The 25,202-nt window shown below is 50.2% G+C and overlaps 9 protein-coding genes across 9 annotated transcripts; 5 read left to right on the top strand and 4 right to left on the bottom strand.

The window, feature by feature from the left end:
* Window positions 1-2,017: 2,017 nt before the first annotated feature.
* Window positions 2,018-4,027, top strand: GUT1_1 (glycerol kinase; the record flags this gene model as incomplete). The annotated part of the gene is made up of 3 exons (XM_041703516.1): window positions 2,018-2,151; window positions 2,214-3,199; window positions 3,255-4,027. The coding sequence occupies 3 exons, from the start codon at window positions 2,018-2,020 to the stop codon at window positions 4,025-4,027; spliced, it is 1,893 nt and encodes a 630-aa protein (XP_041556194.1).
* A 226-nt stretch (window positions 4,028-4,253) lies between these two features.
* Window positions 4,254-5,971, bottom strand: APUU_40443S (cytochrome P450; the record flags this gene model as incomplete). The annotated part of the gene is made up of 3 exons (XM_041703515.1): window positions 4,254-5,139; window positions 5,188-5,752; window positions 5,812-5,971. 3 exons carry the CDS (start codon window positions 5,969-5,971, stop codon window positions 4,254-4,256), a joined length of 1,611 nt encoding a protein of 536 aa, XP_041556193.1.
* A 766-nt stretch (window positions 5,972-6,737) lies between these two features.
* APUU_40442S (uncharacterized protein) lies at window positions 6,738-8,180 on the bottom strand (the record flags this gene model as incomplete). Its single annotated transcript, XM_041703514.1, has 1 exon — window positions 6,738-8,180. The coding sequence occupies one exon, from the start codon at window positions 8,178-8,180 to the stop codon at window positions 6,738-6,740; it is 1,443 nt and encodes a 480-aa protein (XP_041556192.1).
* Window positions 8,181-8,550: 370 nt separating this feature from the next.
* On the bottom strand, window positions 8,551-10,178 carry APUU_40441S (uncharacterized protein; the record flags this gene model as incomplete). Its single annotated transcript, XM_041703513.1, has 3 exons — window positions 8,551-8,676; window positions 8,737-9,878; window positions 9,935-10,178. The coding sequence occupies 3 exons, from the start codon at window positions 10,176-10,178 to the stop codon at window positions 8,551-8,553; spliced, it is 1,512 nt and encodes a 503-aa protein (XP_041556191.1).
* Window positions 10,179-11,609: 1,431 nt separating this feature from the next.
* On the top strand, window positions 11,610-13,178 carry APUU_40440A (mRNA-binding protein NAB2; the record flags this gene model as incomplete). Its single annotated transcript, XM_041703512.1, has 2 exons — window positions 11,610-12,025; window positions 12,086-13,178. The coding sequence occupies 2 exons, from the start codon at window positions 11,610-11,612 to the stop codon at window positions 13,176-13,178; spliced, it is 1,509 nt and encodes a 502-aa protein (XP_041556190.1).
* Window positions 13,179-14,135: 957 nt separating this feature from the next.
* On the top strand, window positions 14,136-15,624 carry hem14 (oxygen-dependent protoporphyrinogen oxidase; the record flags this gene model as incomplete). Its single annotated transcript, XM_041703511.1, has 2 exons — window positions 14,136-14,792; window positions 14,860-15,624. 2 exons carry the CDS (start codon window positions 14,136-14,138, stop codon window positions 15,622-15,624), a joined length of 1,422 nt encoding a protein of 473 aa, XP_041556189.1.
* A 478-nt stretch (window positions 15,625-16,102) lies between these two features.
* On the bottom strand, window positions 16,103-16,771 carry APUU_40438S (putative RNA binding protein Pym; the record flags this gene model as incomplete). The annotated part of the gene is made up of 1 exon (XM_041703510.1): window positions 16,103-16,771. One exon carries the CDS (start codon window positions 16,769-16,771, stop codon window positions 16,103-16,105), a length of 669 nt encoding a protein of 222 aa, XP_041556188.1.
* Window positions 16,772-17,068: 297 nt separating this feature from the next.
* On the top strand, window positions 17,069-17,507 carry APUU_40437A (uncharacterized protein; the record flags this gene model as incomplete). Its single annotated transcript, XM_041703509.1, has 2 exons — window positions 17,069-17,252; window positions 17,320-17,507. 2 exons carry the CDS (start codon window positions 17,069-17,071, stop codon window positions 17,505-17,507), a joined length of 372 nt encoding a protein of 123 aa, XP_041556187.1.
* Window positions 17,508-18,554: 1,047 nt separating this feature from the next.
* On the top strand, window positions 18,555-25,109 carry APUU_40436A (putative ubiquitin-protein ligase E3 component (UBR1); the record flags this gene model as incomplete). The annotated part of the gene is made up of 2 exons (XM_041703508.1): window positions 18,555-24,784; window positions 24,842-25,109. 2 exons carry the CDS (start codon window positions 18,555-18,557, stop codon window positions 25,107-25,109), a joined length of 6,498 nt encoding a protein of 2,165 aa, XP_041556186.1.
* Between the last annotated feature and the right edge of the window lie 93 nt (window positions 25,110-25,202).

Raw genomic sequence — 25,202 nt, 5'->3', positions numbered from 1 at the left:
AATATGTTCCTCCTGGAACAAGAATATGAGTCTGCGTGGAATCTCAAATAGTGAAGACAGCAGTGCGAGTTGTGCAACGTATTCTACGTCTGGTTGCTATCAACTCGCATGGTGTCACGTTCCCTGATCTGTCTTGCTGGCCACCTTATGGACCGTAATTGGGCAGATATAGATTATGCAGGAAGACTTGGTCAGACGCTCTGGCTAGATGGCGATGTTCTGCCACTTGGGAAGGCTGTGGAATGCAGAATGAAGATAGTAGACTATAAGCAGTGGCTAAGTAGAATACCCAGGGCAAAATAGAGAAGCGGGGGGGGGCATAATAGGAAGAATAGTTGAAGTAATAAGAGCGTATATGAGAGAGCTGACAAGAAGGAGGCAGCGCAAACGGAAAAGTGAAAGAAATTCACCATTCACTTCACTTTTTCCCCTCCCATCTCCCATCTTCAACACCTTTGCAGCCTCCATCTTCAGAATTTGGCCCATTTTTAGCGAGACAGCGTTCACATTCACTTGCTAAATGAATTCACTCCTAATGGCAAGGTATGTAGCTCATTGTTTTGAAAGCTCGCCTGCATGTCCTTGCCACATCAGAGTACGGTACTGACATTGATTCAGAGAGATGTCAAGAAGACTCTAGAACTCCCAGGCCCCCGAGCCCAAGCTGAAACTCTTGTCACACTTGCATCTTGGCCGTCGAATTGAAGTCGGTCCGCTGTGCGCAACCTGTGCTTGGGTTACCTTCAGACATGTGAGCGGTAGGGATTATAGATGTTTTTATTCGAGGCAGATGACTCCTTCCTCCGGCTCTTTCCTCCCGCAGCCTTCACTGTTTGCGTTGGAACCAACTGCGTGTGGTATTTCTGACATGGTCATTCTAGAATGTGTCGCTCCCTCCCACAGGTGCGAGGGCCAAAAGTACCTCCATCCGGGATATATGATTTATATGTGCCCCAGAAAACAGGACGGTTTTTTAACATCAACGTCCTACTCAGCGCACTGCGGCTTCATACTAGACGATGTTATTGTTCTGGAATGTTTAGGTGGGGACTGAAGAGTGGTAGCGCTGCGTCGCATGTGGCATGGGCCAATAATAATGCGTCAACCCGTCAACCATAATTCGTCCATTGTCTGGCTGTCATGTGGAGTTGTGGGGGTGGGTGACCTTGACATGCACTTCTCGACATGTTGACAACTCGACATGAACACGATAATCGAGCGGGGTTCATGTCTGCAGCTTCGTCCTTATTTGTCGGATGTATCTCTATTATACCTTCCCCAGGTACATTGTGATCCCAGCAATTATAGCTTTCAGCGGCAATGGATTGATGACAATTGCATTGTACTTCCTATGGTCAAGCCTGTACCGGATCGGCCTTCTGCGACAGCTGATCGGCGATTACTCCACTATACGCGCTTTCCCCACGAACTTAACCAGCCTGTTGGGGCAGACTCACAGTGCATCGGTATACGGAGTATATGAAAAGCGAACAATCTTGTGCCTGGGACCTGGATAAAAGGATCATGGATCGACATGCTGGGTCGCTGACTGCTGAATCCCACACTGGCCAAGACTTCCAGTATGCTCCATCGAGCCTTCCTTTCGACTCAGTGGTAAACGGGTCATTGTCAGTGCCCTCGAGGAATGCCGCCTTCCCCCTTTTGCGACACTAGCATGGGTCGAGGTGAGATTAATATCTCGGCTTGCAGCTGTCTGACTGCCCCTCCTAGCTCGGTAGGGATTCCCCCGCAGAGGATGGGCAACAGAGACGGAAAAATTGTGACACCAGTCGTCGTAATAACGGTTTTCTCGAAGAAATATTTAAGTGGTAATGGGACTCTTTTTTTTTCTTCTCATCGATCTTGCGTCCAGCGACGTGCAAAAATCCCATACGCACCCGCCTTCCCGTCTCTTCTCAGCCCTTTTCTTGCTCGAGAAAACCGCCAGGGTTAATCAGCTGATTTCCTCCCCCGAGACCGTCGCATTTGACCACTCTAAGTCCGGGGCTAGCAAGCTATGGACCAAACAGAGACCTTTGTTGGCTCTATTGATCAGGGCACGACCAGTACCCGGTTTCTGGTCTTTAATCGTGAGGGAGAACCTGTCGCATCACATCAGGTCGAGTTTAAGCAAATATACCCAAACCCGGGGTAAGTAGCCGCTCATTTCCAACTACCTCCTTTACGACATTGCGTACCAACGGGCTTGGCAGGTGGCATGAGCATGATCCGCTTGAACTTGTCTCTTCCGTGGAAACATGTGTCGAAGAAGCTGTCAAGCAATTCGAGATCAGTGGAAACGATCGGCGGTGCATTAAGGCGGTGGGTATCACCAATCAACGAGAGACTACAGTAGTTTGGGACTATGAAACGGGCGAACCACTCTATAATGCCATTGTCTGGACGGATACCCGCTCGCAAGCCGTCGTGGACGAGCTGAAACAGAAACCCGGGGCATCGCAACTGCAAGAAATCTGCGGCCTACCGCTTTCCACCTACTCATCGTCTTCCAAGCTTCTTTGGATGCTTACAAATGTTAGCAAGGTTAGAGACTCATATGAGAAGGGTACACTAGCCTTCGGTACCGTTGATTCTTGGCTGGTCTACAGACTCAATGGCGGAAGCAGAGCCAATGTGTTTGTCTCTGACTCTACCAATGCGTCGCGAACAATGTTCATGAATCTCAAAACCCTAGAGTATGACGACTTCCTATTAGATTTCTTCGGGATTAAAGGACGAGTGCATCTACCCAAAATTGTTCCTTCCTCAGATGCGACATCCTATGGGACACTTACCTCGGGGAGTCTGGCAGGTGTCCCCATCATGGGATGCTTAGGAGACCAGTCCTCAGCTCTTGTCGGGCAAAAGGGTTTCTCTCCGGGGTTGGCCAAAAATACATACGGCACAGGTTGCTTCCTATTGTACAATGTTGGGGACAAGCCGGTGATCTCCAAACACGGCCTACTCGCAACCATAGCATACCATTTTGACGGGCGACCAGTCTATGCTCTTGAAGGGAGTATTGCAGTCGGAGGCTCTGGAGTTAAATTCCTCCAAAATAACCTTGAGTTCTTCAAGGAATCCAAAGAGGTAAATGATCTAGCCCTAACAGTTGAAGACAATGGTGGCTGCGTTTTCGTCACCGCATTCAGCGGGCTCTACGCTCCATACTGGATTGACGATGCCAAAGGAACCATCTGTAAGTGAGAACTAGCTCAGACCCATCTCCATATACTGACATGATTTGAAACCAGTTGGAATCACCCAATATACCCAAAAAGGCCATATCGCCCGAGCAACACTCGAAGCCACATGTTTTCAAACCAAGGCAATCCTCGATGCTATGGAGAAAGACAGTGGTCACGCGTTATCAGAGCTCGCTGTTGACGGCGGAATGAGCAACTCTGATCTTTCCATGCAGGTACAGAAGCTATCTAGCAACCCCAGCCCCACTTTCAAGCATATGCGCCAGCCGATGCTAACCGCGTTATTATCTATAAATGTACAGATCCAAGCCGATCTCATCTCCATCCCTGTATACCGGCCTAAAATGCGCGAAACCACCGCCCTTGGCGCTGCAATAGCCGCAGGCCTAGCTGTAGGGCTCTGGCGCAACTTTGCCGAACTACGCGATATCAACCGCGCCGGTGGCACCGTCTTCCGTCCACAGATGAGCGTAGATCAGAGTTGCGAGCAGTTTAAACTCTGGGAGAAGGCTGTAGGGATGTGTAAGGGTTGGGTCGGCGATAAAGCACATTCAAAAGACCAAGATTCCCCGAAACAGACCAACGGGCATACAGTGGATCTGAGCAACGGCGGTAGCGGTGTTGTTGATACAGCGTCCCCCACGAAGACCATTCCACCGACGAATACGAATGGTGATATGGTGCTGTCTAAGGCTCCGTGGATCAATATCTCAGGGGACCTGGGAGACGCCGATGACCAGGATTTGTTCCTTGAGTTGAGGAAGCTGGAGATTCTCCAGAGGCTGAAAAGGCTGGGGAAGATTAAGGTTACTTATCTTTGAGTATATTTCAATCCTTAGTTGTGCTGTAACTAGGCTGTACAAATTCACGAATATAACGGTCTTTTTCGGTTAACTAAGAAAAGATATTATAGTTATATCATAAACGCATTCAGTCATCCAGTCTAGGTACAAGAGTAGGAAATATCGTAATATATACTTAAATCTTAACCACCGGTCATCAAATAACGCCCAGCAACGCAGCAACATATATATTTACCGCACTAACCTAAGCAGCCGCTTTCTCATTACCCTCACCCTCCCTCACAAAAACACAGTTCAACTGCGAAGCCGGCGTAAGGGTAACCTCAAACCTCAGCTTCGGATCCTCAACCACGCTCTTCCCCATCTCAGGCACCGCCTGAATCCGCTCAAACGCCTGTAGAATCCTCACAACCGTGTATCCCATCTCAATAGACGCAAACTGCTGCCCGATACAGATCCGCGGGCCGCCGTTGAACGGGATGAAGTGCCACGGCTTGGGCTGCCACCCGGACAACCAGCGCTCGGGGACCCATTTCGCAGGATCGAAGTAGTTGGGTGAACCTGGGGAGTCGTAGTTGTCTGGGCTTCGTTGCATGATCATTGTGGAGTAGATGACTCGGGATCCGGCTTTGACGGCCACAGGGGACATTCCGTCGGCGCCGCCACCGCGTGGGAGGGTCGTGTCTTTAAGTGAGAAGCGCACGTTGAATGGGACGACGGGGTAGAGGCGCATGGACTCGTTGAGAACAGCGTTGAGGTACTTCATTTCCTTGAGGTCTGCGTAGGAGGGTTTGCGCGCTGAGGCGCCGAGGCCTAGGCGAGAAGCGATCTCCTCGCGGAGTTTGGCGACCACTTCGGGGTTGCGGCCTAGTTCGAAGAGGCAGAAGGAGAGGGTTGCGGCTGTTGTGTCGCGGCCGGCCAGGAGGATGGCGACGAGCTGATCGCGGAGGACGCGGCGGTCTCGGGTGAACCGGGCGAGCGCGTGGAGGAACGTATCATTCTTAGAGAGCTTTTGGTCCAATTCAGCGGGGGACATGGCGAGGACACGGTCAATGTATGGCTTCATGAAATCGTCCATGACTTTCAGTTGGCGGCGGAATTCCGTGCGCGAGAGAATGAATTTGAAAACACTAGGCAATTAGTATAATCACTGTAACACAGGCTTTAAGTAAACATACCCTAGTCGGAAGTATTGTGACTGACGGCGCTGCACGTAGCGGAAAGCCTCAGCAAACTCTGTCTCCGGGTTCTGCAAGCTATCGGTTCCATTCCCAAGGAGGTAGTCGGTGGCAGCGTCCAATGTGTAACGGAAGAAAAGAGACGTGACATCGACAACCTTACTCCCATTATCTCCAGCCAGCAATGGAATGAGATGCTGAACGTGCTTCTCAAAGATCTCTGTATCCACAAGACGATCTCGCACAAACATGGGTCGGATAAGGTGTCGCGAGGCAGACCACTGCTCGCCGTCGGTCACGAAGATGCTATCCCCAAGAAACTCACGCCAATCGCGGTGGAAAGATTCACCCTTGCCATAATCAGAGAACTGCCCAGTGAGCAAGGCCTTGATGTTTTCCGGGTCCCGAGTGAGTATGAGACGAGTCGATACTCCAGCATCCAACTCTGCCGTTTTCTTATCTTCCACCAAAGGTGCACCACGGGCTTGTTTCATCGCGGTCATCCAGAATTCGAGGTCTCGGTCAGTCTTGTTGGCCTCCATGGACTTGTGAATGAAGTCCATAGCTGGTGTACTTTGTTAGCGCAATTGTCTCAAGACAAGGATGTGGAAAGGTTCAACACACCATATGGAAGCCTGAATTGGATTTTGGGAGCCCTTGAGCCCAGTCGCGAAAGTTGCCATTGCACCTGGATCTTCCGCGCCAGGCAGGCGAAGAAGAATGCGCCGATGAAGTACAGGACCGCCTGTCCTGGCGTCAGGTCGTGTACGAGCTCCTCGATCATGTTTGGGTTGGCAAAACTCAATGAAGCAGTGTTCAGCTTCAAACGGGGTGGGCGGATTCCACCCTTCTTCAAGACCTCGAGGATTGCGGGGAACGGGGAGGATCGTAGGTACGAAAAAACATACCATCAGATCACTGAGTCATGAGCCCTGACTGACAAAGCCAGTTTGAGAAACTAGCCATTCAGCGCTGGGGCAATTGCAAGATAATCCGTTGCGCACATGTTGAAGATACGCAGCTCCATACCCTATTTGGGTGTCCTTGCGAACCCCGCGTTGTCTTAGCGGCACGGGGGCGTTAGGCGACCGGCTCCGAGGTAATAATGATATCAATGGTATCATTTTGTTGCAATGAACAGCCAGATGACCGAGGGGAAGTTTCTCTGGCCAATATAGCGAGTCAGAATAAAATTATTAAGGACAGTCGGAGTTTTGGGAAAGAATGTTGAGAAGTCGCACAAAAGCTCGTAGAGGCCCTCGCTGACTGTCTGGTCTCAGTAAGATCAATACCAGCCCATCAATGCTTTCAAACTGATTGGTTCTTGCGCTTGGATTATCCTTCCAGAATAAGCGTACTAAATATGGGGGTTATGTCTCGCATAAACTTTATGCTGATTTATGCATAAGAAACTGATAGTTACCATTGTCTATTTGTTAACGAACGCCTCACGAAAATCCATTGATTGAGAATAAAGCTGGCTCCGTGCTGGCTAGTTTAGAGAGCCCCATCATGGGAATACCCCCGGCCAGGTGAACCATCTGGCACCTCTATGAGACCAGGCAACCTGGTTCGGCTGGCAATTCAGGGTTATCCAGCACTTGACAGCTCTCCAGTGGCACAACCTTTGCACTTGAATTCGCATTCCCACTTTTCTCGAGAATCTCCGATTCCTTCATTTTCTCATTTGTCTCCTTCTCTGCTTTCTCCTTCTCTGCTTTCTCCTTCTCTGCTTTCTCCTTCTCTGCTTTCTCCTTCTCTGCTTTCTCCTTCTCCTCCTGGGCCCGAGCCTCACGCTCCTTGCGCAGCTGTTCCATCTTGGCCTCATGCTCGGCTCTAGCATTCTGTGCCCAAACCATCAACTTGTCAGGGTTTCTGAGGCACCAAATAACGACATCCCGGGCGCTGTAGGCATCCTCAAGACAATCGTGCCCTCTTTTACCTCCAGTCTGAATGGCCCGATTAAGAAACTCCTTCGTGACCAACTTCAGCGCCCAGATCCGTCTGAGTGACACATCGGGCGCCAGGTTGAAAACCGCTTCACTCGATAAGATTGCAGAGTCTACAATTTTTGGGTGAATTATTCGAAGAACTTTGAGGTCGTTGTTGAGGCAGTGTCCAATAAGGACGGTGTCCGCGTCGGCGTACTTCCAAAGCGCTTGTTGAGCAGATTTCCACCCCAGCAACGCCTGGCCAGCTCGTGCTGCGGCGTTCATGGCCATCGGCGTTATTCCACTTACCTGCGTTCGCCAGTGGACAACTCTTTTCGTAGGTTGGACGTATTTGTGGATGAGCACCTCTCCCGTCAAGAAGTCAACGGCACTGAAGAAGGCTACCTCATCCTGGCCACCCATTACTTCAACCATCTCACAGTCGAGAGCTATTGCTTTCCTTGTCTGGAATGATCGTCGAGGGACTGACTGTGGCGTGTGGAAGAAAAAGATAGGCTCCTTGGGTTTGTCGTTCGAAGATTTGGATGAGTTCGTCGAGGTCTTTTTGTCGGGTGGCTTGTTTTGGGGCAACTTCGCATCGAGTTGCTTCACTTCCTGAATTTTGACTTCAGCGTCCTTATCCTTGGGCGACTTTTCTTTCGGTGGTCTGTCCTTACGAGGCTTCTTTTCAGGGGGTTCAACTGTGAGCCTGTATCCCTGTGCCTGAAGGCGTGCAGATAAGTGGCATGCTGCTAAGAGTTTATCGTGAAGAAAACCATGTTCCTCCTTTGAAAGGACAGTAAAAGTTCGCTTATGAGTAGCAAGATCCAGTCGAACGCCAGGATCTCTGTGTCGTGCAGGTCTGTGGCCGCGATGTTTGTCTCCGCTGGTGCTATTTTTCGACGACGTATAGTATCGGTTTATAATTGTCAGGTTCCCGTCATTCAACCTTTCGCAATGTTCATAGCCTTCCTGACCATGGCCCAACGCAGCCTGATGAGCGGCCAATGCTTCGGCGGAGTTGAAAGTTTTCGACTTGCACTTCATGCATTTGAAAGTCATCTTAAATGGACGTGCTGGAACAGAATGCTTGGAGGAATCCATCTCAAGGACTGACATTTAATGCCAGTGAGGCTTCTTCAAGTTGTGGCTTGCTATAACTTGTATAAAACGCCACTCTAGATGAGTTACGAGGGAGCAATGTGAGATAAGTAGAACAGAAATATGGTCTGGCCAGGATGAGAAGATTGTGTGTGGGAAAGCGACTAAGCGTGCCCGCGTGTGAAGGCAGCCTCAGTGAAGGGGGAAGCTACGCGGGAGGTTCCTGCCACCATAAGAAGAAATAAGAAAGCGAAAAAGACTGGGTCCGAGAATCGAGAGATACTTGAGGTTTCAAATAATGTCTATCAGTTTGACGCCCAGCCTAATTGGTTTACATGAGTAGCTTAGGGCCATGGTATTTACGCTTCTCGAGTTCCATCGAGTTACTGTTGGTACGCGTCCGTTCTGGGAATCCATCAAACGAGACTGCGTACGTGGCAACAGTGTGGGCAACCAGCTATAAGGCCAAAATTTGTTAGTTTGTGTGACAGGTAATATCAAAAGGATCAAAACATACCTTGCTGTTGATATCCCAAGCAGTGGCGTTGACATTTCCGAGGTCATCGCACAACTGGTGATAGCAGGGGTCATACCAATCGCCTACGTTGCCCCCAAACATCGCCTGTTCTTCCTTGGTCTTCACCCCCTCTGCCCCCGTGGCAATACCACCGCCGGGAATACCGTTCCGAATGAAGCCATCGTAATCACTCCTTCCATCGAAAGGAATGTAGGTGAAGTTGAGTCCGTGGGAGGTGTAGAACTCGGTGTAAAGGTCACGCAACTCCTCGGACCCAGCAGGGTTAACGGCATTGGTGGCATTGTAAACTTGATAGGCAAAGTTGGGGGATGCCAACATATCGTAATCCATGAAGAGGCGGATCTTCAAGTTTTCCTCCTCGCTGAGACCCGATACATAGTAGTCGGAACCCAACAGGCCCTCTTCCTCAGCCGCCCACCACGCGAAACGTACGCAGTTATTTACGCTATATTTGGTGAGTTGAGTCGCAACCTCTAGAAGAGTCAAAGTGCCAGAACCGTCGTCATTGATACCAGGTCCTTCCGGGACACTGTCACTGTGACCTCCAAGCATTACGCAATTCTGGGGGTCGCCTCCCTTCGTTTGCGCAATGATGTTTGTGGTCTCAATCGTGTCGACTGTTGCATCAATATAAGCTATTGAATCAACCTTCTTTCCCTCCTTCAGCTGCTGAACGTAGGGCGCGGCGTCGGTATCGGATATACCAAAGGTAGCAACGTGGTTTGGCGACGGAGTTCCCAGTGTTCCGCTCACCTCTCCTTGCTCGTTATTATAAACTACTGCGGCGATTGCACCCGCCTTTCCGGCTAATTCTGATTTGGTGCCGAAAGGGCAAGTACCGCGTTCGATCAAGGCGATTGCACCAGAAAGGTCAGAGGGATAGTCGGCCTCCTCACACCCTTGATTAGAGACAAGTTTCAGTGCGCCGTAGACGGGTTCTTTGTTACTTGTTGGTGGAGTCAACCCCATAGGGCGGGCGGACGCTGGCACTTCATGCCCGATAACGAGACGAGACTCAAAAACGTTGCCCGAGACAGCTGGAAAAGACTGGTTTGTAACATCGTAGTAGTCGCCCAGCCCAACTATTGTCGAGTAGATATAATCCAACGTTCCCAAATGTCCTAAACATCAATATATGAGTGCTTGTAATAGACAAAACTCTAATGTTCAGACGTACCCTTGCTACCGATAACACGAGTCGGGTGGTTGTATTCGTCTATCCCCCGCTCCGCAATGCTATACAAAGTCTTGGCCCGATCGAGGAGGTTGCTGACATGGATTTGGTCTTGCAACCCGGAGGAGCTCACAAGCTCTTTCTGTACATTACCGGCGAGGGTCTGTTGTTCAAGGGTCTCGGGGAGGGGAATCCCAAGGGCGGAAATGCCGCCGATCAGCCCCAGAGAGACTGTCGCTGACCTCATCTGAATGACTATCACGGTCTAACAATATTGACAAAAAAGATACTGGATAATAATGAAGATGTTATGGATAGTTTCCGAGGAACCAGAGAGCGTGAAGACGGGAGACGAGGTTATTGGATGGAGCTTAAGCAGAAGCTCAACCAGCGGATGATCCGATCGGGCAGTTCGCGTGACAACTTCCCGTAGCTTGGGAGTCCCTTTGCTTGGCGTGGGAACGATAACAATAACAAAACAATACCAATATGAATAGAAGACCGAGGGTAGCTGATAATGCTAGATAGACGATGCCGGAGGAGTATATTGCAAAAAAAATAAATTAAGAAGAAAAAATTTCAGCAATCTCTCTTTCCTAAATTCGCAATGCAGGCCAATATGCAGGTGACAACCTCTCGTGTACACAATCCGGACTACGGAGTAATTTTTCGGCGGTGTTTCCTTGGATGCAATAGTTAGTAGCTTGTGCAACACTCGTTATAGCAGCTCTGGATGACTATCTTTGCAGGCCAATAGGTGATGGGAGTCTGGCGGATAATTCATGTACAGACAGACTACGAAGCTATGGCGGGACGGGGCCTTTCTGAACCTTCCCGAATGCATCCGTTCAGGGTGCTGCATACCTATGTAGCAGGCACCGGGCTCTTGCCCAAAAATTTGCATACTTACTGGATACAATTAGTTGGTTGGTGCGACCTTGTCGCCTCTGTCTCTTGAGGCTGTTTACGGTTCTTAAGTCTTGATGTTCTCTAATATGTAGAAGCGATGATGTTGATAGACCAAGAAATAATTTTCCCATTGTTCCCTGAAGATGGCCATATTTAGATGAAACAGATGCAGTCCAATACAATGGATGGTTAACGGAAAACTTTGTACTCAAATTCAATTCAAAGAGGTTATTATTATGTTGGGAACATGTTAACAACTGAATATATATTCTATCTCCTGCTGCGAAGTGATATATTTTTAGCATAAGGTATCTTGAAATCTCTCAAACCACTATTTTCGCAGAGCCATGGTTCAAAAACGGTACTCTATTAAAGTCTGCAACAACAAGACCTGACCACCCAATGTACAATGAATGGCAGCCAAGTGGGAGGATTGGAAACATTAGATGAAAGACGTGCATACATTAGTAATCAGGCGCATAAAATCTCAGCGCCACCGAGAACTGATCACGTGCAGAATGCACCTAGAGTATTCTTGGCGCATCTTTCATCATCTCCAAACTTGGGCTTTGACACGGGAGACAATAATTCTTTATCACCTTCCACCCTTGCAGGCTCTTTGTGAATCTGCTCATTTATATCGGCAGTCGTTTCCTCTTCCTAAAATCCAACACACAGGCAACGCAGGACTTTGCCCCCTATCTTCTCAAGACCTTTTTTTGCCCTTTATTATTGCGTTTCCCCGATCTCCGCGCCGGCGCAAATCACCATGGCTACTGTTGCGGTTGGCACTCCTTTAGCGGAGGCTCTGAGTAATGCTATTCAGCCAAAGCTGGTTGAGATGGGGTGGAGCTCTGATAGCAGCGATTTGGCCTTGACAGAGTATGTCATCTTGATGCTCGTCAACGGCAAAACCCAGGATCAAATTGCGAGTGAACTTTCCAACGATCTTCTCGGACTCGGCGAAGGAGACACACAGGCGCTGGACTTCTCAAGGTGGCTCTTTGAACAGGTCGAGACTCTCAACCAGCAAATCAATGGCCAGACCGCGACGACGTCAGATGAGAACCCTCAAGCAATTCCCTCGTTTAACGACCAAGAGACCTCAACCCCTCAGGCGCAAGGGCCTGGAAATGACTTTCAATCCTCTGATATGAACATGGGCGACGTAACGGGAGATGGAATGTATGTATCCCCTTTCGAGTGTCATTTATATGCGCCTGGGACTGACGGATAACACCACAGACCGACCGGACCAAAATCCATGCGCAACGGTCGCCAAGGCAGTCAAGGTGGAAGAGGTCGGATGCTGAACCAAATCAACAGAAGTCTGGAGCGGGGGGATTCTGGTTTGCATCGAATTCGCGACCAGACTGGTGGCGGCCGAATAAACACCCACGCTCGCGGCGGGATGAGAGGAGGACGTTTCAACCAGAATGGCAACGGACGAACGTTTGGTGGACGACAAATGGGCGCCTTGGGTATGGGCAACAATCCAATGGCCGGTGGTGCGGGTAATCTGATGAACATGAACCCGAACGACCAGATGCACCTAATGTCGCTTCTTGAAGAACAAGCCAGGATGATGTCGCAACTGATGCCCGGCTTTGTTCCTCCGGCAATCAACCCAGCCTTCCAGCAGACTGGCGGCCAACGCTCGTTGTCCGACCGAGTCGAACGCCCTAGGGGTCCCCGTCAACAAGGAGGCTTCGGAAACCGAACGGACTCGAAAAATATTGACACTGATATGGATACAAGTCCCGATCAGCAAACCCAAAATGGTGGCCAGGATGAAAACAACACTGACAATGTTTGTCACTTCAACCTTCGTTGTACGCGGAAGGATTGCCCCTTTGCGCATCAATCCCCCGCAGCCCCCGAAGGTACTCCGATCGACATTGCGGACCCATGCTCTTATGGTGCAGCATGCAAGAACCGGAAATGTACCGGACGGCATCCCTCGCCAGCTGTGAAATCGGCTCACCAGGCCGAAGAGTTTTGCCGATTCTTCCCTAATTGCACGAATCCCCACTGCCATTTCAAACACCCCTCTATGCCGCTTTGCCGCAACGGCGCCAATTGTACGGCCGCCGACTGCAAGTTCACGCACCTCCAGACTGCCTGCAAATTCAACCCTTGTCTCAATCCTACTTGTCCTTACAAGCACGCTGAAGGCCAACGAGGGTCGTTTCCCGATAAAGTCTGGACCGCAGACTCCGCGCAGGGCAAAGCACGCGTCAGCGAGCGGAGGTTTGTTAATGATGAGGAGTCTCCCGAGGAGCTGATCAAGCCGGAATCTACTGCGGACGGCTCTTCACAGGAGATCACGACCTCATGATATGTTTCAAAATTCGATACTTCACGAACAATTCTTCTTCGTGCCCTTTAACGTGTATTATCTGCTCCTATATTTCAAGTCGAGGGCGATGGTCGGGTGATGGGCTAGGCGTTAGCAGTAGTTTCTTTTTTAATAACTGATATCACTGGGTCTGTTTGAGTGAGATGATATGCCTGTAAATAGAGTCTGGATACAAAATTTAAGTGGAGCCGAAGACGTTGCTCTTCGTCGCATGATACTACTACGACTACTGTCTTTCTACAGACAACTGAAGATCAGTTCTCCTAGGTACCGTAGGATTGCCACTTAGATACCTAGTATACTACTATGATAAATTCCGTCGCAACAGAGACGATTGGAGGCTGGAGGTCGTGTAATTTAGTGTATAATAACCGTAACATTACATCATCTCGGAGCATCTGCGGAGTCTGGGGAATTGGAGTTGCGTGACCTCTGGATCTCACTGCGTTAACCCAACTGGCAACTTTTGAAAAGCTCCCAATGACTCGAGCTCGTCATTTCCGTTGAGATGCGTCTTCCATATGCCTCTAGCCGTGCATTAAAAGTCACCCGAGCACCATTGGCGTTGTTCTTTCGCAATGGTCCACGACGTTCGTTGCATGATCGCGCTCGCGGGTTCGACGCCGCGGTCATAGGTGGTGGAATCACCGGTCTTACAACAGCGTATCGACTTTCTAAAGACCCATTATGCTCCAAGATTACGCTCTACGAGAAGGCGCCTCGTGTGGGTGGCTGGCTCGAGTCGGAAACAATAAACGTCGATGGGGGTGATATTGTCTTCGAGTATGGCCCGCGCACATTACGACTCAGCTCCTCCTCTCTTCCACTCTTGGATTTGGTATAGCCAGCCGCGCCGAGATATCCTTTAAGCGATTCAATTACAGTGCTGATGTCTAATGATTTACATAGTTAGCCGATCTAGACTTAGAGGATGATATGCTCGTTACATCGAAAGCAGCGCCCGCAGCCCAAAATCGCTATATCTACTATCCCGATCACCTTGTTCGTGTACCAACGCCCCAGAAAGGTGTCAGCCCAATAACACAGATTTCAACACTGTTGTCAACTCTATTGCGGGAACCCCTCTTTGAGACTTTGCTGTGGAGCTTCATCACCGAGCCCGCTAAAGAATGCCACGCAAACATGCCTGAAGACGAGTCAGTTACAGATTTCATATCGCGCCGATGGAGTCCGGAGGTAGCGAACAATCTGGTTTCTAGCATGTACCATGGTATATTAGCTGGAGATATCGACAAACTAAGTGCGGAAGCAATTTTTGGTTGGATTCGGCTTGGTGAGAGGAAGGGGAAGAGCGTGCTCGCTGGGATCATTGAAAACATGAGGGCTGGCAGAAAGCTTGTCGTCACGGACGACCAGATAGCTGCACTTGTAATAGGCAAGACGAAGCCGCCAAGATTCATCAACAGCCTGGAAGTTCTTGTGCGAAACGGCAGTACCTTAACTCTGAAACATGGTGCTGGCCAGCTCGCAGACACTCTACTCACAGCCCTGAAACGATCCAATAAAGTGCAAGTTTTGACGAATGCGAATGTCACAAGTATTCGTCAAAATCCTCAGAATCCCAAGCTCACGGTATGTCAAAATAGAAGCTTGTCTGGACAAAAGATCTTTTGTGTATCCAGTCTGATTGTATCTATAGGTTGATTGTGATGGTAAATCACGCCGCCACGACCGTCTCATTGCTACCAACTCAGCACCTAACCTTGCGACACAACTCCAATACAAAGGACCTGACAAGAGTGCAAAGAAACCTACTCGCACAATCGATGCGCTGAAAGCGCACAACTACGCAGTGACTACTATGGTCGTCAACCTTTACTACCCGAATCCCGATTTGTTGCCTGTCAGAGGCTTCGGATACTTGATTCCCAAGACGATACCTTACGGTCAGAACCCTGAGAGAGCGCTAGGCGTGATCTTCGCGTCGGAATCTAGCGTGGGCCAGGATACAGCTCCTGGCACAAAACTTACGATCATGATGGGCGGTCATTATTGGGATGGCTGGAAAGAGTCGGATTACCCCGACCATGACACCGCGGTTGCGATGGCTCAATCCTTGCTCAAACGACACCTCGGCATTACAGACTCTCCGACTGTGACCCGCTCTCGATTGCAGCGCGAGGCCATTCCACAACCCACTGTTGGGCATGTCGAGCGTATGAAGTACCTTTCACGTGCGATTAAGGATGAATTTGACCAGCGTATCACTCTTGCTGGAGCTTGGTACGCAATGGGCGGCACTGGCGTAGTGGACAGCGTCCGTCAGGCTTATCTCGCTGCAGCATACGGCGTCAGGCCTTTTAACCCTGACGAATTGCGCCCTGTGCCTGCGACAATGCACTGGGAGCAGGAGGGCGGCATTATTGCTGCTCACGATCGCGTGGTCGCTATGACTCGTAACTAAACTGAGCTTTAGTTCGTTCTAGCCCGGCAGCCTAATGCTTCAGGTGGATAGCATTTGTATTAGAGAACATTATTATTGGAGCACGTAGTTAGAAAGATAGCAAGATCGAATATACCCCAGTCCGTCGCCTCTATCACTCTTATGTCAACTCAGCTTTCATTCGATTTTACATCATAGATTAGCCTTCTTGTGAGATAGAGCCCCTGTCGGCAAGAGCTCTGGGGGTCTGGTGTGCTTCGTGATCTTGGGGAGTACTGGCTCAAACCACAGGATATATGAGCCACTTAATGAAGCTGGAGTAGACAATGGTAGCTGTGCGATAGCCGCTGAGTCTCGTGTTATAGTCGGTCGCCCTGACATCGATATAACTGCTGACTACGGGCTTGGCGATTTGCCGTGACCATGAGACGAGAATTGCCATGGTGTGGGATGAAAATGGTTCCGTGTAGATTATGCCGCCGAATGCTGACGAAACGTCCTACTTCTCTTGCTTCTCCTCTTCACCCTCTTTCTTTTCTCCGTTGGCATCAAACCCAAGCGAATCGAGTTGGCGAATCAGCTCCTGGATCTTGATCACCTTCTCTAGCTGCTCCGGTAGCAAGGCCTCACCCTTGATTTTCTTGTCTTTTAGGTCTCGAGCCTGCTTGAGCTTCTTCTTCAAATTGCGAGCCTTCTTCTCCTGCTCTACTTCGGGGTCGACGGGAGCTGCGGCGGCCTCCGAGCCATCTGGTTGTTTTGTATCACCGCCAGAGGGAGCCGCACGCCAGTCCTCAATCTGAGAAATGTCCCTGCCATTCGGGGTATCTGTATCATCCTGCGTAGCCTTCGCTTTCTTCTTCGCTTCTCGTCGCTTGGCATTCTTGTTGCTAGCAGCGCTGCCAGGTTTTGTAGTGTCATCGTCCTTCAAGCTTTCGGCTCCAGGCACGGCTCCAGGTACACCCGATTTTCCGCGATTCTTCCAGGCCTCTGCAGCTCGGTTCTTGTACAATTCCACATCCTCCGGGGGACGGTACCCTGGCCGGACCTTGATCTCCTTGCGCTTCGAACCATCTGCTCTAACCGAGGATGGGATGTAGCGTTCTCCGGTGACCGAGTCGGTTGTGATTCCGGACCTGGTGACAGTGCCGGATGTGTTAGGTGACGCCATTGTTCGTTTTGAGGAGCCTCAGTAAGGGATCGGGGGAATTCGGCGATGCTTGAAAGGAAAAAAGTCGAGTGGGGTTTCAATGGGATCGTGGGATCGTGGGATAAACGGGCGGACAGGCTATCTTGACGGTTTTGGATAGTCCAAAAAATAGGTCAAGGTCGAGACCGTCTGTAGCAGACAGCAGGAGTTGACTCCAGCAGTCAGAAGTGTTATTATTCACCGGGCTATCATCCCACCAAAAGAAAGAGGGTAATAATGCTGAGATCCGAATTTATGATCGATATTATGTAATTATACATGCACAACATTAAGACCCGGCTGGCCAATCAACGGGTCGGTGATTCCCGCTGCTTTTCGTTCAAACCTCAAATCCGACAACCTCCCCGTCGCCCGTTCCGTCGTGAGCATCTGAGCCTCTTTGCGCCCCCGCATCCTCTCCCTTCATCTCTCGTTGCTTGTATCCGTCACGATGGCCGGCGCAGTAAGTTCTCTGACGAAATTGCATACGTCCGGGTTCAATGGCTAACTGCAGGGTCTCCCCGTTCTAGTTCGCTGCTTCTCTCTACCAGCACGTCTCCCCTTTCCCGGTCCTCGGCGGATGAAGTTGGCCGCTGTTTTACTGGCTTTGCTAACAACCGAGTTTTCAACGACGTATAGGACCCTAATCCGCCGGAATGCTGTCTACCTGACTTCCATATTCGCCGGTGCTTTCGCATTCGAAGTGTGCGTGTCATAATTCTAAACATACCTCTACGCCTTCGACGTTCTGACTATTTCGCGAAACAGTGCCTTCGACACCTCCACCAACAAGCTGTGGGATACCTGGAACCGCGGCGTACGTGATAAGACATGCACCTTTGCTGGACTGGCTAATGCTGACATTTCTGTTTCACCTCTAGCGTCAATGGAAGGACATCAAGTACCAATACCTCGGCGCTGCCGAGGAGGAGGATGACGATGAGTAAATATGGGCTCCAGAAGTTGAATACCGATTGAAAATGCTACGATATCCAGGGGATTGTCAGGCCTGGTTTTATACACCGATCACATGGGGATGGATGTGCTATAGCTCAGTGTGTCTGTATCAAATAGAATTTCGAATTTTGTAACTTGACATTGAACATACTTCCTGTAAGGCTTCTGTCACACCCTCAGTAAATTCATTATCCCCGTGCGTCGTTGTTGTCTTGATCGCGGAGTTCATTAGGGAACTTCTGCTGTGGTGTGATAAATGCCAAGCCCGGCCGCTCTAGCAGAGGAACGGTATGTCATCCCGCTCCAGAAGCGCAGAAGAGCTTCTCGTACATAGAACTCAATGCTTGATTTTTTTTTAATTTTTTTTCCCTTTCTTCTCATTCACCACTAAGCTTGGGATCCTTTACAGGTCGACATAAATTCCTGTAATTGGACCCTTCAATACCCTGGTACGCATATTCTTGCTAGTGTGTTGGCTTTCCTCAGCTCTCCCCTTCCCCACTGTGACATCGATTCACTGAGCGATAACTAAGCACCAAACGGTCAATCTCCAGAACTTTCTCCGTCCCCCTTATAACCCTCAGCGTCTGCTTAGTCTTTTGAAAAAAATCACTGTCGTCTCACATATCGGATTCTCGAATATCCTACGCCGATTCATCCCGTTAGATCAAGCCCCTCTCCAAGAGGCGAAGAGGCGGGATATACACTACTCGACCGCCACATCAGTTTCCCACCGCGTCCTACCGAAAATTCCTCCCCTCCTTCTATTGAACCTATGACCGTCGTGGTCTCAGAACTAGGGCGATAAATGATGCTTACGGAATGTGAAAAGATCCTTGGTCAAGGGCTTTTACGACTTCCCGCCGAACACAACTACCGCTATGGCCCCGCGGCGGAGAAAGCCCTGCTAGAGCTCCTCTTCCACTCCTTAACCGGACACAATGAAGGACGACTGGCCCAGCTATTTCCGAATGGACTCCCAAATGGCCCATGGAAGCTGGCGGAGGCCCAAGGCGCCGTAGAAGGCGCGGAATACACCGAAGCCGCGCGGGGTAAACGTTGCGGACATATCTTTCGTACTGGAGAGGCAACATACCGATGTACCACTTGTGGGATAGACGAGACCTGTTGTCTTTGCAGCCGATGTTTTGAGGCATCTGACCACAGCACACATCAATATCAAGTGTACTTGTCGCCGGGAAATTCTGGTTGTTGCGATTGTGGCGATGAGGAGGCTTGGCGGACCCCTATGTTTTGTGCGATCCATACGGATACAGGGGAGGACAAGGGCAAAGGGCATGCAGGGACTCAGCTGCCGGAAGACTGGGTGGATAATATTAAGATGACTGTTTCCCGTGCGCTTGACTACTTCTCCGATGTCATTTCATGCTCTCCGGAACAGCTGCGCTTGCCGAAGACGGAGGAAGGTATTAGACAGGATGAGGAGGCGTCTCGTCTTCACGCTGGATGGTATGGTGAAGGGGATGAAGTGGAAGAAGAGCCGGAATTCGCCCTCGCCCTTTGGAACGACGAGAAACACACGATCCGAGACGTTTCTGAACAAGTTAGTCGAGCCTGCCGAGAGAGAGCGATGTACGGAAGGGAGAAAGCCCAGGAGACAAACGATATGGGACGAAGCGTTGTGAAGTACGGAAAGGACCTAAAACGGTTGTTGGCGGTTTCAAAAATCATTGAGCAAATCAAGGTCACAACCACAATTCGCTCTGCGCGTGATACGTTCCGTGAACAGATGTGCGGAACTCTTGTTGAGTGGTTGGCAGATATTTCTGGGTGTAGTATCTTGGATGACAACAACATATTGCGCCAGACAGTCTGTGAGGAACTTTTGGGTTCATGGAAACGCGGCAGCGGCGCCTTCAACGCTGCCATTGGCCGACAAGGAATTGACGATAATGCTAGAATGGAAGTAGAGAGAATTCGCACTGTGATGGTACGCGTGACGCCACAAGGCGAGGTAATTCCTCCGGATGAGGATGATGAGGATGATATTGAGAACGGAGACGACGAGGCCAATGGGGAAGGTGATGGTGACGGCGACGAAGACGAGGAATTTGTTGAGTCCCTTGTTGGGCCACAGGAAGACGCTGATGATGGCGACGATGAAATGGAACTTGAGATCACTCGGCTGCGCGAAGACATCGTTGACGATGATGCCGATATGGTGATGGGCGGTACAGATGACGCTTTACAAATGGCTCAAGCTATTCTTGGATTCGCGTCGCCGTTCGCCCAACGGCGGGCTGAACAGCAGGAGCAGCAGGAAGAAGAGCAACAGCAAGAGCCAGTCGCACCAGAAAATCATCCACCACAAGCTCCTCAATCTGGCGGACTGCCGCGCAGCGAATCCCAGGCTACCCAGGAAGATCCTAACGCTCAGGGAAGCTCGTATCATACGCCTATTCCTAGGACTCCCTCTCATGTACGACGTCCTCCCTCTGCAAAGACACCGAGCCACTGGCAAGTTCGTCCGTCCGCTCCTGTAACGGGTGGAAATGTGCCTCTTTATGAGGACCTGTGGCAACGCACACGACTTGATTGGATGATCTTGTTCGATTTGAGGTTGTGGAAAAAGGCCCGTACTGACCTTCGCGACCTCTATCTCAGCACTGTGGTGAACGTGCCACAGTTCAAGCGAGTGATGGGCCTGCGCCTGTCTTCTCTCTATAGTGCACTTGCTCAGCTGTATCTCATCGCAGATCGAGAACCGGACCATTCGATCATCAACCTGACCTTGCAGCTTCTTACCACTCCATCAATTACAGAAGAGATAGTTCTGCGTGGCAACTTTTTGACCAAGGTTATGGCTATTTTATATACTTTCCTGACCACTAGGCAAGTTGGCGAACCGTACGAAGTCAACCCTAATGCAACTTTGTCGTTTGATGCAGGGTCTGTGAATAACCGACGACTATACCATTTCTTCTGCGATCTACGCTATCTATTGCAGTCTGAATACGTGCAGAGTCGGGTGCGAACTGAGGAGCAGTACCTTTTGCAATTCCTTGATTTGATCAAGCTCTCCCAGGGAATCTGCCCGAACGTGCGTGCCGTCGGAGAGCACGTGGAGTACGAGAATGATGCATGGATCAGCGCATCGATTCTGATGCGCGAAATCAATCGGCTGTGTATAGCATTCCGCGAAGCGTTCAGAAAGCCCGAAATTGACCAGGGTCATAATTTGTTACGGGCGATCACGGTGGCTACTATCTCCACTATAGTCCACTCTGTTGGGTGCGAACGCAAGCGGTTTGAACAGGCTGAAATCAAGGAGTATATTCGTTTCAAGACGCTCCAGCCGTTTGACTTCGAGGTTGATCAGCCGGATAAGTTCTCTCGCCATCGTGTGGTGGACTTCGTGGTGGAGAAGGGTGCAATGAGTTTCCACCATGCCCTCCATTATACTGTTTCATGGTTGCTGGATTGCGCTCGCGGTATGAGCCGTGAGTTATTGCGTGAAGTTCTCTTCAGCGCAGCCGAAGTCGCCAACGACAAGTTTATTCTTGACAATGAACTTGGACCAGAAGACTTACTGCTCGCAATGTTTGACTATCCCCTCAGAGTATGCGCCTGGCTGGCGCAGATGAAAGCTGGCATGTGGGTGCGCAATGGTCTCAGCTTGCGTCATCAAATGTCACAGTATCGTGGAGTCTCTTGTCGTGAACTTGGGTATTATCGCGACATTTTCTTGCTCCAGGCATCCTTGGTGACGTGCAATCCCAGCAGAGTTCTTGCTTCCATCGCAGATAGATTCGGGGTCGTGGATTGGATGACTAGGAACTATATCCCACGTACCGGTTACGAAGATGCAAAGATCATAGATGTTGTCGAGGAGTTTGTCCTTTTGTTGATTGTTCTTTTGACAGACCGACACTCGCTCACCACCGACGGGGACAGTGATGCTGCAGTGCACCAGAATATGAGCCGCGAAATCGCTCACGTTCTGTGCTTTAAGCCGCTCTCATTCTCTGACCTATCGACCCGTCTGAGCGACCAGGTGCGAGACTCGGATGATTTCCAGGACGTCCTAGAGGAGATCGCGCGATTCCGCCCCCCTGAGGGCTTGAACGACTCTGGTACATTCGAGCTCAAACCAGAATTTATCAGTTTAATAGATCCATACAGCGCGCACTATACCAAGAACCAGAGAGACGAGGCCGAGAGCATTTACAGGGAATGGCAGGCCAAGCAAACAGGAAAGCCCGCTTCTGACATTGTCTTTGAACCTAAGCTGCGGCCTCTGACATCCGGTGCCTTCTCCGATCTGGCTCACTTTACTCGGACGCCTCTATTTGCTCAAATATTGCACCAGTGTCTGGATTATGTGACGTCTTCCAAGGATCGCACGCCTGCAATTCCCCCTACCCGTGTCGAAACTTTCCTCCAGGTTGTTCTCCATTTGGTCCTTTCGGCTATCCTCGAGGACCATACCGATGAAGAGAAGGCCGATGAAGAGTCCGTGGAATCATTCGTTTCTCACGCATTAACCAAGGCCAGGGCTACACAAATGGGTAACCTGACCATCGTTGGTCTTCTGGAGAAGATATCTGGCATGAACGAGTTTTCCGCATATGGCCCGAAGATTCGACACATCCTGAAGCGTTTCTGGCAGAAGAGACCGCGTGCCTACCATCATGCCACTGCATCATTGATGTTCCCATTCGACCGAATCGAGACAAATTCACCCGCCATTGACGCGGAGGGTGAAAAAGAGTTAAAGAAGAAGCAAGCTCTCGAACGCCAAGCCAAGGTCATGGCCCAATTCCAGCAGCAACAGCAGAATTTCCTCAGTAATCATGAAGGCAAAATTGATTGGGGCGAGGCCGACTTAAGTGACATGGAGTCAGAGCCTGATGCTACCCCTGAGGCCAAGCTTTGGAGATACCCCAGCGGCACTTGCATCCTCTGCCAGGAAGAGACCAATGACTCAAGGCTATACGGCACGTTTGCGCTTATTCAAGATAGCAACATCATGAGACAGACCGATATTCAAGATGCGGACTTGATTAGAGAGGTGCTCAAGACACCGTCAAGTCTCGACAGATCGGCTGAAGATATTCGACCATTTGGCGTTGCTGGCGAAAATCACATTACAGTACGGCGACTAGACTCTTCGGGAGAAGAGGTTACCGGCGAGAAAATTGGGCTGAGCAAAGGCTTCAACCCGAAGAACACTTTGCGCGGCCCTGTCACAACTGGTTGTGGACATATTATGCACTATACATGCTTCGAAGTCTATTTCACAGCAACCCAGCGTCGCCATACACAGCAAATCGCTCGAAACCACCCGGAGCGCCTGACTCATAAAGAGTTCGTTTGCCCTCTCTGCAAGGCCCTGGGTAACGCTTTCCTGCCCATTACCTGGAAGGGCAAGGAAGAGCTGTATCCGGGTCCTTTGGAGACAAAGCTGCCGTTTAATGAGTTTGTGAATCATGAAGTCAGGTCTGTGCTTTCACATGAGCATAAATTAAACTACGCGCTTCTTGCCGAGAATGGTGAACTGCAACAGCAGGCATACCAAGGGCTGTTCCTCGACTACCTTTCCAAGACCCTTGTACCTCCGCTTGCTGGTAGGGTGGACCAGCTACTGTCTTCCTCGCTTCCATCAACCGCTCTTTTCATCCCACAAGCTAGGCTACCTATGCCCGGCTTGTTCCCACCAAACGAAGAGCCTGCTTCTCTCAGTTCCCCACAGCAGGTCCCGACTTCCTCGAGTGACAGCCCCATGTCTGAGCTCCTTCAAATTTATTCACGATTGAAGCAAACTCTCCGTCTGAATCAGATCCATTCAACCTTCAGCCACCCGCCTGATACTGCCAGCAGCGATGATATAATCCATACGGATTCTTTGTTCCAGACCTTCGGATTCAGTATCGCTGCGGTTGAGATTGCCCAGCGTGGCGTGGAGTCTGAGCCGGGCTCGACGCTTCTAGACAAGATACCCCAATTGACCCTTACTCACCTCCGCGTCCTAGCAGAGACGGCGTTAACCTATGCATCAGTCGGTGGTTTATATAGCAAAACGGGCCACACCAGCCGGTCATTAGATGAATTCCGTGAGATGCACCGCCAAAAGCTATGTCAGCTATTTGTTGGTCACCCGTTCTTCGAAGGCTCGTCTCTTCTAAACGATGTTCACCAAATTGAACCGCTATTTGCGAAGGACACATTCGTGTTTCTGGCCGAATGCTCGGTTGCTCTTCTACCAGTCCTTGACTTTGATGTCCGTCACTTGGTACAAATGTGTTATGTGGCTGAGATCGTGAAGGTTGCCGCCACATACATACTTTGGCCGATGGGACTGAAGGAAGAATTGACCCAAAATGGTGACGCACACTACCTTTTGGAGATGGAACTTTCAGATGAACGATTCGAGGTCACTCGACAGTTTTTCAACACGGTTGTTGCAGAGCTCAAGACCAACTCTGTGGGGCGAGCAAAGGGCTCTTCGTTCCCTGCTGAGCTTGGCTATGTCAAGGAGGGCGAGGGCTCTGCCACTCCTGGAGTGATAATAGCCTTGCGACGCCTGATCTCGAGCTATGCTCTAACCTTCTTGCGAAAGGTAGCCATTTTGCTCCATGTGCAACACGGGGTTGAGTTCCCCAATGCCGGCTACGGCGATATAGACGCGTCGGAGCTAGACCGTCTAACCAAAACCCTGCGCATGCCTTCTCTTGAAGATATCTTTGCATCGATAAAGCCCGCTCGTGCGAGTGGCAATCCATTCGATGCTATGGTCTCGGGCTGGATCTTCCACTGGAATGCCTCTCGCGCTGGCGTGCGCATCGGAGACCACAAATTGTGGCCTAGCCTTTCGCATCCAGCAATTTTTGAGTTGGTCGGGCTACCGAAATATTTCGACAGTCTGATTGAGCTAGCCAACCGGCGCCGCTGTCCAAACTCGAAGAAGGAACTCACCGATCCAAGCATCTGCCTGTTCTGTGGAGACATTTTCTGCTCGCAAGCTGTTTGTTGCATGGATAGCACCAGTTTGGGCGGATGTAACCAGCATGTTCTAAAGTAAGCAACACCCTCGACTCTAATTACCGTTCCTCCCCAACTAACCATTTATCACAGATGCGCCAAAAACATCGGCCTCTTCATCAACATCCGCAAATGTACCGTCCTCTATTTACACAACCACAGCGGCTCGTGGCACTTTGCCCCATACCTCGACCGCCACGGCGAAGTCGACCCGGGCCTCCGACGAAGCAGGCCGCTCATGCTGAACCAGAAGCGATACGACAGACTTATTCGTGACGTCTGGTTAGCGCACAATGTTCCCGCGACTATTAGTCGTCGACTGGAATCTGATGTTAATAACGGAGGGTGGGAGACTATCTGATCTGATTGACTGAGAGCGACTAATGAAATGATATGGGCATGAACGAGGAATGGATTTATTGAAAATAGACTATGACGGTTTCTGTTTGTGGTA

This window comes from Aspergillus puulaauensis, chromosome 4, assembly GCF_016861865.1.
Source record: "Aspergillus puulaauensis MK2 DNA, chromosome 4, nearly complete sequence".
Taxonomy (NCBI): domain Eukaryota; kingdom Fungi; phylum Ascomycota; class Eurotiomycetes; order Eurotiales; family Aspergillaceae; genus Aspergillus; species Aspergillus puulaauensis.
Note: the sequence above shows the minus strand (reverse complement) of the source record. Positions and strands in the feature narration are given on the sequence as shown.